We start from the raw sequence: 13,741 nt of genomic DNA on the forward strand, positions 1-13,741 counted from the left end.
ACAGCCATTGGTCCAATTCAGTCCATTCATTTTATCAAACATTTTTTTTTAATGACTTGTTTGAAATTGCAAGTGAAAGTGTATTGTGAAACAGTTCAAATACAGTTCATTTCTCTGTGATAAGAACATAAGAAGTGCTCTGCCGGGTCAGACCACAGGTCCATCCTGCCCAGCAGTCCGCTCCCGCGGCGGCCCAAACAGATCAAGATCTGTCTGAATCATCAGAAGGGGCTCCCTTGCCATCTTGGTTTCCCCTTTAAGTCCTGCCTTCCTATCGAAGTCCTAGCCCTCCGGTCTTGCACATGCACGACCTGGTTGGTTTACTCATTACCTGGTTTACTTCTTATACTTGTGTTACATCCCAGCTCCTCCCTCAGTATCCCACGATCCCTTTATCCCTCAGGAATCCGTCCAATCCCTGTTTGAATCCCTGTACCGTACTCTGCCTGATCACTTCCTCCGGTAGCGCATTCCAAGTGTCCACGACCCTTTGGGTGAAAAAAAACTTCCTTGCATTTGTTTTGAACCTATCTCCCTTCAGTTTCTCCGAATGCCCCCTTGTACTTGTTGTCCCCTTCAGTCTGAAGAATCTGTCCCTATCCACCCTCTCTATGCCCCTCATGATCTTGAAGGTCTCTATCATATCTCCCCTGAGCCTCCTTTTCTCCAGAGAGGCTCAGGGGAGATATGATAGAGACCTTCAAGATCATGAGGGGCATAGAGAGGGTGGATAGGGACAGATTCTTCAGACTGAAGGGGACAACAAGTACGAGGGGGCATTCGGAGAAACTGAAGGGAGATAGGTTCAAAACAAATGCAAGGAAGTTTTTTTTCACCCAAAGGGTCGTGGACACTTGGAATGCGCTACCGGAGGAAGTGATCAGGCAGAGTACGGTACAGGGATTCAAACAGGGATTGGACGGATTCCTGAGGGATAAAGGGATCGTGGGATACTGAGGGAGGAGCTGGGATGTAACACAAGTATAAGAAGTAAACCAGGTAATGAGTAAACCAACCAGGTCGTGCATGTGATCAAACATTAAACACAAGCTTTCTTCCTTGGAACAGACGTCTTCATGTACTTAACTAATGCAAGGGAAATAAAACCAATGTAACACACATTCATTCTTCTTTTAGTGCCCTTGTTCAACATTTTGGCCATTACTTCCACTATTTTATGGAAAGAAAAACATTCTTGTGTAGAACTACACATTTAATGTGATTAACACGTTAAACATTTAATGTGTGTTTAAAAGTTTAATGCAGGTCTTTCTCCCTCACAATGATCCAACATTGCTCTATTTCTTGGGCTGAAGAGACTGGCTGCTTTGTTCCGGATCAGTCCTACCGATCTGGGAAGAGGCCACTACCACTTTGAGGCACTGCTAAGCAGCGTGGGGAAGTAAAAGCAACATACACGTGACCCAGAAGTAACTATGGAGGTAGGAGTCCGCAGAACTTCGGGACAGAGGCAAGACAAGAGATTCTGGGCAGCAGCAATGGGGCTCAGAAGAGGTGGCCTGCATTCTCACTCTCCTTTCTGCCTTTCTCGGTCCTTCAACCTTATCTTTAGCAATGCAGGCATGCTGCTGCTGTCACTGTCCAAAGCCTCTCCCTGTAGCACCACCTCTCAGAATTTGATATACCACCTTTCTGAGGGACAATCAAATTGAAATGTCAGTTTTGAAAATTTACATCTACTATCTACTATAAAGAAGGAAATGTAAGGCAGGAGCTTTGTGTGATTTAAAATGTACAGCCCTATTCTTGTGAGAACCCGATGTTAAGTACATCATGATTGATGTCAGATTTTTATGTTAAAAACTTCCTTTAATATATGCATAAGTGCAAAGGGGAAACATAAAATCTATACAAACCGTGGGATATATGCATAAGTGCAAAGGGGAAACATAAAATCTATACAAACCGTGGGGAGAGCATGTAAAGCACAATTCAAGGCATTTTTTTCAAACCCTTAATGTATGTGTATGGGGGATGAGGAGTTGGTGGGGGTTGTACATATTCGTCTATGCTTTGTGTGCATGAGTGTGTCTAATCAAAGGACAACATGAGAGAGGAAGGCAGTTTGAAAAATGCAACTTATTAATCTTTGTTATAGTGAATCATTTTTGTATGTATACTCCAGCTGTTGGAATTGCTTCTCCCAAACAAATATATTGGGTTATTTTTTGGAGAGAGCTCATTTCTTCTGGTACCAAATGCAGAAACCACACTTCTCCAGCATAACATGACAAAGTAGCTTATGAAAAACTTCTGAGGAAATTAGAAAGTCATGGGATGCACGAATCACGCCAGATATTGCTGTGGCATAAAGACCGTATTAAAATACAGAACACTTAATTGGATAATATGTCAGCAATGTGGAATCTGGACTCTCCATGATTTGCTGGAAGTCCTTTAGTGAACTACATACTACCTACAATTTGCTGCACCACCAACAGTATCGCTGGATACAATTAAGACACTGCTTGACTGCTGTTTTTCCAGAGATGATGCAATTAAAGGATACTCCAGAGTTGACTTCAGAAGTTAATACTAACCGTGGAATTGCCTAACGCCGGTATGCTGTTATGAGAAAGTCTTCTTCCTCCTCTTTAACAAGTATGATGAGTGCCTGGCAAGGGGACCTCGATCTCTTGATAAAAGAAGAGACTTGGCAGGAAGTTTGGAAAGGTCTGTTTAGATCTTCTCGTTCTGCTAGTGTTCTTCAATCCATGCTCTTTCTACTACATACGACACATTGGACCCCAGTAAAAGTAGCAGAATTTTCAAATGGCCTTTCCTCTATGTGTTGGTCTTGTAATTCCCAAGAGGGATCTTTAACGCATATGATATACCACTACAGTCATCTAAACGTTTACTGGAGTAGAGTATGGGAAGCTATCTCCTCAATTTTATCCATACAGGAGCCATTAAATCTACATATTATCATTTTGGGCCATCATGGACTATTACATACTGTGTCGGATCATAATGCAAGGCTGCTTAACATTATTCTATTCTTGGCTCTAGAAAATATATTACATTACATTACATTACATTAGTGATTTTTATTCCGCTTGTGCCTTGCGGTTCAAAGCGGATTACATAAGAAGAGAGCTGGACATTTCCAGGAGGGTACATGACATTGGAGAATACAGATTGAGGGTATAGACTTAATGACAGAGTGAGGGTGTAGACATAATAACAATGGAAGATAAATCAGGTTACATTACTATACATATCAAATATTCTGTTTCCATACTTTGGTAGGTAATCGGTTTCGGTAGGGTGAATTAGGTTCCAGGTTTTTTTTTTTGTTTTTTTTTTTTTTTTTATTTATTTATTATTTTTTTTATATGTATTTTTTGTCGATTGATGGTATGGTGCCAGGGAGTGAGCAAACCTGGTTGGTGGAAGAGGAGAGGGAGATTAGGTAGATTGTAAATACTTTTTGAAGAGCAGCGTTTTGATTTCTTTACGGAATGCTTTGAAGTCAGATGTTGAGGTTAACAATCTAGTGATGGAGGGTTCGAGTTTTGCTGCATGCGTTGCTATGAGGCTATCATAAAGCTTTTTACGATGAGTGCCATTGAGTGGTGGATATGAGAATGGTGTCAGTGTTCTTCTTATTCTGGGTGAAAGGTTACGGTTTAGGCGATCGTTTAGATAGGCAGGTGCAGTACCGTTGAAAACTTTGAAGATTAGACAGTACAGTTTGAATTGAACTCTGGCTTTAATCGGTAGCCAATGTGAGTCTAGGTAGGCGTTGGTGATGTGGTCATATTTTCCGAGGGAGTAGATTAGTCTGAGAGCTGTGTTCTGAACGGTCTGTAGTTTTTTGATCATGTTTGTAGGGCATGGTAGATATAGGATATTGCAGTAGTCCACAAGACCTAGTACCAGGGATTGTACAATGATCCTGTAGTGTTCTTTGTCAAAGAATTTCCTTATTTTTCTTAGGTTGCGCATTGTGAAGAATGCTTTTTGGGTAGTTTTGTTGATTTGAGTCTGCATAGTGCAGCATCTGTCTATCAGCACTCCCAGGATTTTGAGGGAGGTTTGGATTGGGTATTTGATTGCTTTAATTTCCAGGTCTGTTATGGATGGGTTTTTGTCTGTTTCGAGCATTAAGAATTTGGTTTTGTCCGAGTTTAGTTTTAATTTGTGGTTTGTCATCCATTTTTCTACTTCGTTCAGTATTGTTTCCAGGTGTCCTGTTGAGGTGTGGTCTTGGGTTTCGAAGGGGAGGAGAATAGTTATGTCGTCTGCGTAGCTGAATGATGTTACTTTTAGGTTGTCAAGAGTGGTACCAAGGGAGGAGATGTAGAGATTGAATAGAATGGGTGAAAGTGGAGATCCCTGCGGGACTCCGCATGGATTCGACCATGGGTTAGATTTCATATCGTTTATCTTAACTCTGTAGGTTCTTGTTTTAAGGAATCCTTGGAACCAGTTGTAAACCACCCCTGAGATCCCTATTGCATCAAGTATCTGGAGTAGTATGGTATGATCAACTAGATCGAAGGCGGCGGAAAGATCTAGTTGGATAATTAGGATCCTGTGTCCTTTACTGAGGTGTTGTCGGGCTATGTCCAGTAGTGTTGCTAGTAGTGTTTCCGTGCTGTGGTGAGATCTAAATCCTGATTGAGATGAGTGAAGTATATTGTGGTCAGCTAGGTAGTTGGTGAGGTATTGAGCCACAAGTCCTTCAATCAGCTTGACATATAATGGGATCGAAGCGATAGGTCTATAGTTGGTAGGTGTGTCTACTGGACCTTTTTGGTCTTTCAGTAAGGGTGTGATTATGATCTCTCCAAGATCTTGTGGAAATTGGCCTTCTATGAGAGTGCTTTGTATCCACTGCGTGAGGCTGGTTTTGAATTTATGGGAGGCATTTGTGAGTAGATACGATGGGCAGTAGTTCAAGTCGCATGAGGTGTGGCTGTATTTTTTATATAGTCGGTTCAAATCAGGCCATTGTAGAGTTGGGAAGGTGGTCCATGTTCTGTCTGCAGTTATGGCTTCTTCCATTGTGGGGGTTGTTGTTAACTCGTCGAGTGTGGTAGTTAAGTTGTTGAAGGTTGTTCTGATTTTGATGATCTTGAGTTTGAAATGGTCTGCTAATTGGTGAGCTGTTGGTGTTTTATTGCCTTGAGTGGCAAGGAATGGGTTTGTGTCCGTAAGTTTTTTTACTAAGTTGAAGAGTGTTTTTGTGTCGGAGTTGTTTGTGCCAATTAGTTTAGTGTAGTATGTTTTGCGCTTTTCCTTAAGTTTGATATTATATAGTTTGATTTGGGTTCTCCATGCGGATTTGGTTTGGTCATTTCTCTTTTTTCTCCAAGATCTTTCAAGTTGCCTGCAATGCCTTTTTAGTAGGTGGAGTTCGGAGTCGAACCACTTGTCTGAGGGTCTGCAGGTTCTGTGTTTGGTTTTTTCTGGGGCTAGCTCGTTCAAGGTTGCTTCACTTAGGGTGCGCCAGTGGTTTATGAAGTCCGTAGGGTCAGTGGGGTCGATTGCAGGGTCCACTTTTTCCCAGAATGTGGCTGGTTCAATTTTCTGTCTAGATTTGAAGGTTGTTTTTTGGGGCATAGGTTTTATGTTATTTTGAGGCCAGTTGATTGTGAAGGTGTATTTGTGGTGGTCTGACCAAAGAGAGGGATGCCAGGTACCATTGATGATGTGAATATTTGGTGTGTATTACATTGCTGGAAAGATCTATCCAAGACTGAATATGTCACTTGGTGTAATACACTGTGCTTTACAGCTAAATATGAAAGTGTCATTGTGGAAAAACATAAGTTTATGAGATCATACTTAAAAATCTGGAGCCCGGTTACTTCCTACTGTAATATAGATTGATGACATTCAGTTGTTGAGTGTTGACAATGTAGTCTACAGATGTACCTGTTTCTCCACTTCATAGCTTGTCTCTTGATACAACCTTTTGATGTGTTGCTCTGGTGTCTCTGTGTGCTTCAGATATTCTACTGCATTTATGCTGATATTCTTCCTCATGAATAGGCATGGTTTAGCCTGTTGTATTGTACATGCTTCATCTTCTGTTCTAATCATTGTTATTAGTGCAACTGGTCTGTGTATAGTTATTGTATTTTGTAACTTAAAATCAATAAAACTTTTTGAACTAAAAAAAAGTCATGGGATAGGGGGATAATGTCCTATTATGGCTTAACAGCTGGTTGAAAGAAAAAAAAAACAGTGAATAGGTTTAAGTGGTCAGTATTCTCAATGGAGAAGGGTAAATAGTGGGGATTTCATATACTGTTTTTAGGTATTATGTATGTGGATGTACTGTAAACCGCCTAGGAACTGCACAGTATAGAAATTTAATAAATAAATAAATTGGCTGTGCTCGGACTGAAAAGCGTACGCAGCGCTGTACATTTAACATGCAATAGAAAGTCCCTGCTCTGAAGAGCTTACAATCTAATTTGGACAGGCTGACAAGACATATAGGGTTGGGGAGTTTCTTACATAGGTAATTTTATGCTGATTAGGAGTTAGTTGAAAGCAGCATTGAAAAAGTGAGCCTTTAGCTTGGATTTGAATACTGCTAAGAGACTAATTTAATCCCTATAGTACAGTGTCCCACAAACTTTCTCGAGCCGCAGCACACTAAACGTAGTGGCCACAGCTCGAGGCATCCGGAAGTGCGCGGACGTCATCGTGCGCGGACATCACGCCCACATTGCAAAGGCCTTCCAGACAGGCCCTGAGACGGCAGAAAGGGGTGCCAGCAGGGAAGAGGGCTGGAGAGGAGAGTTTCTGGCACCAGCTGATTGGCTACAGGACGTGCCTCTCGCCATGAGAAGCACGTCCTGTAGGCAGTCAGCCAACGCCGGCACCTCTCCTCCTCCCCAGTGTGCTGCAGCACACCTGAAATCTTAGGAGGCACCCAGTTTGTGTTACACTGCTATAGAACATATGTGGCGAGAGTGTACTATTAGTTAGGATTCTCAAACCGCACACCTTGCTTGTAAAGTTGTAATGTATTTTGTAACCTTACAAAAGTTGAACTGCAACTCTATGTAATGGTAAACTGTAACCCATTCTGAGCTCTTTAGGAAGAATGGAATATAAAATTAAATAAATACAGACTGTATTTTCTTAAATATTATGAAAGCTTTCAAACTATTGGTGGTTTTTTCTTTTATGATGTAAATGCAGATGTTGGAAGAAGGGAGTACATGAGACAACTTGGAAAATATTGGGAGGTTTTTTTATGTTCACTGTTTTGCTTTCCATTTGCATCGCAGAGTCGACAACTAGAATCTGAAACTGGGTCTACAGAGGAGCACAGCCTAAACAAGGAAGCTCGGAAATGGGCAACACGTGTAGCACGAGAGCACAAAAACATTATCCACAGTAAAAGAGTAAGATGAAAATGCTTTTCCTTTCTTAAACAGGAAAATTAATAAGTTTCAAACAATTTCTGTATTTTGTTTCAGAGCCATTGATAAAATTCTTGTTTGTCTTCTGTGGTAATCGGAATTGGCCTCTTTCAGACTTGTAAAGATAAAGGACTACAGAATTAAGAGATGTGGCCTGTTTATTCTAGACTTAATATTAGGTGAAAGATAATTAAAACAGCCATCAGCAGATGATGATCAAATAAAAGTTTCTGATGGTGGAATTTAACGGTGGCTTATTTCTGGAGTGTGGAGTTTTTTGGGGTTTGTTTGGTTTTTTTTTTTTTGGGAGGGGGTTCTCAACAATATACCAAATAGAATCAGAGTGTGACAGAGCTGGAGGGGGTTGTTCCCTCCTCTGATGACACAGCTGACTGATTGTGACCCCCTATACTCCACCCCCCTCCAATGATAGTAAAGACAAGTGTGAGCATAGTAGAAGCTCCTTTGAGAGTCAGTTGTTTCTGGGTGGTAGAACTTATTTAGGATGACCCATATAAGTTACCACCGGAGTAAAAATTAATTATCTAACTGGACCCCCCTTACTGGGACTCCTCTCTTTCACAAATTTTAGGTTATTGTTAAATCAATGTATGGTAATATTGAGAGTGAGTTAGAACTTTCACATTATCTGCTAACCTGCTTAGAAGTCATTTTGGAGGGTTAGCTTAGCATATAATTAGTGATAGTGTTCCCTTCCTGATAACACCCTGTATACTAAGTGAAAGAGCCACAAACCAAATGAAATTGTGCAGCAGCAGGCTAGTTGTTCCCCAGCACTGGCATATTTGTTCAGAACTACCAAAAGCTGAGTTGAAAACTGTAACATCACTGGCATAGTTGGACAATAAGTGTAAAACACATGTAAGCTATGCTGAGACTAGTAAAGGTACTCGGTACTGAGCCAGAAAGATACTGAGCAAATAACCATGGTTAGCATGTACAGGCTCTGAGGGAGTATATTGATGGCTCCATCCCTTCCCTACTCTAGAGAATGACATGGGGCAAAAATTTGTCTCTGCCCCATCCCCATGAGCTTGGTCTACATCCTGTCCCCATAAGCTCGATCCCCGTCCCTGCAAACCATCTGATCCCATCTGCACAAACCATCTCCCTTCTGTGTTCCTATTTTCCCCTGTTCTAGGATCTGTATCTGTATATTCTTCCTGTTTCCAGCATTTCCCCCTCCTTGTGTCTATATACTATCCCCATGTATCAGCCCTTTATGTCTCTGTCCCTATGCCCCCACGCACATAATTTCCCCTCTGTTTCTATTACCTTCCTGTGTCCAGATTTCCCCTCTCTTCCTCTTCCACACCAATGTGTCTCTCTCCTCTCCAACCCCATCTAGCTTCTTTCCCTCTTTCTCTTCCCGCATCCAGCATCTGATTCACCTGCCTGTCCTTCTCCCCTCTTTCCTGCCGCATCCAGCATCTCTTTCCCTTTCACTCCCTCCTTCCTTCTGTGAGGGAACACACACGGTCACGGATTGCGTGGTCCAGCAGCCCCCTCCCTCCCTTCCTCTTATGTGGCGAATTTCATTTTTCTTCTCCCAGCAGCACACTTTCAACAAGTCGTGCACGACTGCTTCAGTTGAATGTTCTCCTCTGACACAACTTCCTGTTTCCAGTTGCGTCAGAGGAAAAGATACAACTGAAGCAGCCGCGCGTGACTTTTTGAAAGCATGCCGCTGCGAGAAGAAAAATGAAATTCGCCACATAAAGATGAGGGGTAAGGAGATGAGATGGCAGCAATCGGGCAGGAGGGGGCTGCTGGACCACGCGCTTTCCCTTACTTCACCGCTCCACAGGGCGATGAATGGTCTTGTCCCCGTCCCCGTGGCGACGACTGTTTTTCTCCCCGCAGGTAGCCACCATATCATTCTCTACCCTACTCTTCAGAGAGAAGGAATGAATTGTTTCTAGGGGGGGTTGGGTCTATGCTGTCACACAGTTCTTCTGTTTTGCATGAGCTTAAGATCAGTTAGTAGGATACCATGAAGTGCCTTAGGATTATGCAAAAGATCAGGGCTTCTTGCAGCACCCTACAGCCAGCCTTGTATTCTGGCAATTCTAGTATTCCCAAAGAGTGGAAGGGTCACAAATAAATATTGCTATGAAATAAAAGATCTAAGGTTTGCTCCTTTTGTATCAACTTCTAAAAAAAACATTTTGTAGTCCCTCTCCCTTTTCTTTACCTCTTCATATTTACATACATTTGAGTCAGTGTTTAGTCGAAGGTAGTAACCTTTTTTTTTTTTTTTTAAGAAATATCTTAAATTCGCAAAACAAAAATGAGAGGCAATGCAATAAAAATAAAACAACTGAACATAATTTCTTTAACAGTACAATACTGTTCATGATCATCATTCCCTCCTCCCCGCCCCCCTTTTTTTTCTTTTTTTTAAATCTTTATTGATTTTCAAACTTTGCCAGTGCAGTACAATTAATTGAACATAAAATACTGAAACGCACTATTAACTACACAAGTAATACATAAAACAGTCATTTTCTCCCATCCTCCTCCCAATTATTAATACAATAAGACATATGATATGATTACAATATTATAATTAAGTAATTTAAATCCTCAAAATACATTTCCCTCCCCCCACCCACCCACCATTTCTCTCACATTAGAATCCACAAAGAGAAGATAGAATTTCTTACACCCTCTCCAAGGGACATAATTAAGCTGGTACTTTGAATAAATGAAGCTTCTACCCTCCCTCCTATCACCCCTTCACTGATGACTGCACCTCTCTGGAAACAAATACCACATTAATAATTAGCAAACTGAGGGTCCTGGGGGGCAGGTTAGACCACACTGACACCCAAATCTTTTGAAATCTAGTCCAGTGTGCTGGTATTCTTCTGTGAGAATGTATATACACCATGGTTAATAAAGTGAAGACATTGTTTCTCCATTGGGTCATGCTAGGAGAATCAATATATTAATTTTTTCCATGAGAAACAATAGTAATTTCCTGGTTCCTGTAAAAGACTCCACCACGGGATATTCCAAGAATACACATGGAGTGTGTAGAAATCTTTAATTTAAATAATTGCTCAATATAAAAAATTATCTGAGTTCTAAACGTCTGAATCAGAGCACAGTCCCAAAACAGATGTGCTAAAGCAGCTTTGGGTTCTGCATACTTAACACAAGTGTCCGCAAACCTTTTCCAGAGACAGGAAGATGGTAGAACTAGAGGACATGAATTTAGGTTGCAGGGGGGCCAACTCAGGAATAAAGTCAGGAAGTACTGTTTCACAGAGAGGTGGTGGAGATGAAAAGAGTAATGGAATTCAAAAATGTGTGGGATAAACACAAAAGAATCTTATGTGGCAGGCATGGAATCAAACAATCTTGGTGGTAATTAGATGGCAACTAACATAAGAACATAAGAATTGCCACTGCTGGGTCAGACCAGTGGTCCATCATGCCCAGCAGTCCGCTCACGCGGCGGCCCTCCGGTCAAAGACCAGCGCCCTAACTCCAGTAATTCAGAAGCAAAGTCGGTGCTGGGCAGACTTTTATGGTTTGTGCCCTGATCATAGCTGGGCAGATTCAGTTTCACTAGCTGGAGAACAAGGCCAGTGCCAGGCCAACATCTATGGTCTGTTATTTGATTGAGCCTGGACAGATTTGGATGGGCTGGAGTGGGGCTTCAATGACAGCTTCAGTCGTTGGCGAACAAGGCCAGTGCTAGGCAGACTTCTACGGTCTGTGCCCTGAAAATTGCAAGGACAAATCAAGATCAAATATGCAAATGTAGTACATTATGCTGTGAGTTTTATCTTGTTTGCCTTCATTGTTTGAAGTGCCTATAATACATACTACTTCTACTCAATGTCCAAAGTCTTATGTCCATCAATCAGCCAAACTCTGAAAATCCCAAGGAGGTACACCTTATGAAAATATCTGATAAAGGTTATAGATCTTTGCTCCTATCAGACTGGCTAATAAGAAAGTTTCCTCTATTTCTTCCTCTGTATTCAGGGTTAAAGCCAACTTTTCCAAAGTTTGTGCTTAGCGAGTAAGTTGTAAATAAGATAGAAATTTAGTTTCAGCAATTTACCACTGAAGGTCATATAAATTACCCTTATCTGCAATATGAAGTATGTCTCTGCACTCCATATTTATTTATTTATTTTAAGAATTTCTTTACTGTTTACAACTAAACGGTTAACAGAATATACCTACATAATTTTAAAAAACATAATATAGTTTATTTAAAATTTGATGAAACGCTTTACAATATATTTCAAAGCGTTGTACAATTAAAATAAAAAATAAATAATGGGTAAAGCCAATACAAGGACAGACATACTAAGGTGGGAAGGAGGAATAAAACAAAAGGGAAGTGTGGAAGAAAATTACAATTTTTTTAAAAAATTAATAACAGAGGGAAGAAACGAAGGGAAAGAATAGGGAAGAATTTTTAAATTGATAAGAAATAAAGGTGAATTAAGATTGTATAAAATACATCAAAATTGAATCAGATACATTAATCATATGCATCTTTAAAAAGGAAGTATTTTAAGCTGCTTTTAAGTTTAACCAAGTTTGGTTCTACTCTTAACTGTAAAGGTAGTGAATTCCAAATAGTGGGTGCTGTTAAGGAGAAAATGTATGAACGACGAACAAACATACAAACAAGCCTTAAAATTCATAACTAAAAAATACTAAAATGAGTTTGCATAGATCCCTTAGCAAAGTCTGAGTTACCAATAAGTGGTAGCCAAGGAGTTAGTTATGAATTATTACCTCTACACTTATAGGCAAATTGCTAGCAGCGGTACAGGGGCCAAAACACCATTCTGTGTCGTTCTATAAAGTCCAGTGTAGATTTCTCTGTATGTAGGCAGAGGGCCTAGTTTATTGGGTGTAATACTTCTGCTTCTCAAGCCCTAGGGGTATAATTAGATGTGCCCTGGAGCCAATCCCCCAGTAAAGGTTTTGATAATATTTTGTGAATACAAGGGCAATTTTCTCATTGGTCTGCACATGTCAGAGTCAAGAGTGTCAACACTTCAAATCCCCAAACCAAGCGGGCCAACAACTTATGTGGACCATTACCAAATTGGTATCAAGTTTCAAGTTTTATTAATTTTGATATACCAACCATCAAGTTAATATCTGGCCGGTTAACAATAAGTTTAAAAGAAAGAGAAACTGAAAGAATTAAAACTATTGTGTGTATACAAATAACTTTTACAGGACAAACTAGACAGTGAGGGTAGAGGGGAGGGGAGGGTGAAAGTTACATATTTGAGAAGAAAAAAGGAGATAGTGGGGTTTGGATAAAAACATAAAAGGGAGGGTCGCTTTGTCAAAGCGGTTTGTTGTTGATAAGTAGAAAAAAAGATGATGGCTCTAAGTGTTAGCGAATGCATCACGAAATAGGAAAGTTTTTAGGCCTGTCTTAAATTTGTCGAGTTGTGGTTCGTCGCGGAGTTGCTGTGGTAGGGAATTCCAGAGGGTAGGAGCAGTTACTGCGAAATTTACTTTTCGTGTATAGTAAAAATCTTTTATGGAGGGGATGAAAAGAAGTTTTTGATCAGTTGATCTTAATGTGCGTGGGGAACATTGGGGAATGAGAAGTTTATCAAGGAATGAGGGCAGATGAGAAAGTTTTATTTTAAAGGAGAGTAAAATGATTTTATAGGTGATGCGGTGAGTAATGGGGAGCCAATGTGCTTTTTTTAAGAAAGGAGTGACATGGTCGTATTTGCCTATTTTATAAATAAGTTTTATTGCTGTGTTTTGTATTAGTTGTAAGCGTCGAATTTCTTTTTGAGGAAGAACATTGAGAAGAGAGTTACAATAGTCAAGATGAGAAATTACTAATGAATGTATCAGGATAGTGATTGAATTGATCTCTAGGACAGAAGTTAAAGATCGAATAATACGTAATTTGTAGAAACAAGTTTTGACCACTGAACTTATATGATCGTGAAAGGTAAGATCCCTGTCGATGATAACACCTAAAAGTTTTATTTTAGTGTCCATTTGAATTGGTGTAGATTTAATTGAGATATTGTCCAGTAAGAATTCTGTGGTTTTGATTGGAAATAGCAAGCTTCGGGATTTGTCTAGATTGAGGTAGAGTTTATTTGTGAACAGCCAATCATATATAATGTCTAATTTGTTATTTATGTCTTTTATGTCAGAAATGTTTGATGAATTGATTGAGTGGAGGAGTTGTATGTCGTCAGCGTATGCGAAAATGGTAAATCCAATAGATTGAGCTAGTGTAAGGAGAGGAGATAGGAAAATATTAAATAGTAGTGGGGATAGGATCGAAC

At 40.3% G+C, this 13,741-nt stretch overlaps 1 protein-coding gene across 3 annotated transcripts in view; it reads left to right on the forward strand.

Annotated features, from left to right (window-relative positions):
• Positions 1 to 13,741, forward strand: part of FCHSD2 (FCH and double SH3 domains 2) — a 330,943-nt gene that overhangs the window by 241,715 nt on the left and 75,487 nt on the right. For all 3 annotated transcript variants that reach the window (XM_033947792.1, XM_033947791.1, XM_033947793.1), the window contains exon 11: positions 7,278 to 7,394. In XM_033947792.1, the coding sequence (XP_033803683.1) occupies positions 7,278 to 7,394 (117 nt within the window). The remainder of the gene's footprint in view (positions 1 to 7,277; positions 7,395 to 13,741) is intronic.

Source organism: Geotrypetes seraphini, chromosome 6 (genome assembly GCF_902459505.1).
Source record: "Geotrypetes seraphini chromosome 6, aGeoSer1.1, whole genome shotgun sequence".
NCBI classification, from domain to species: Eukaryota; Metazoa; Chordata; class Amphibia; order Gymnophiona; family Dermophiidae; genus Geotrypetes; species Geotrypetes seraphini.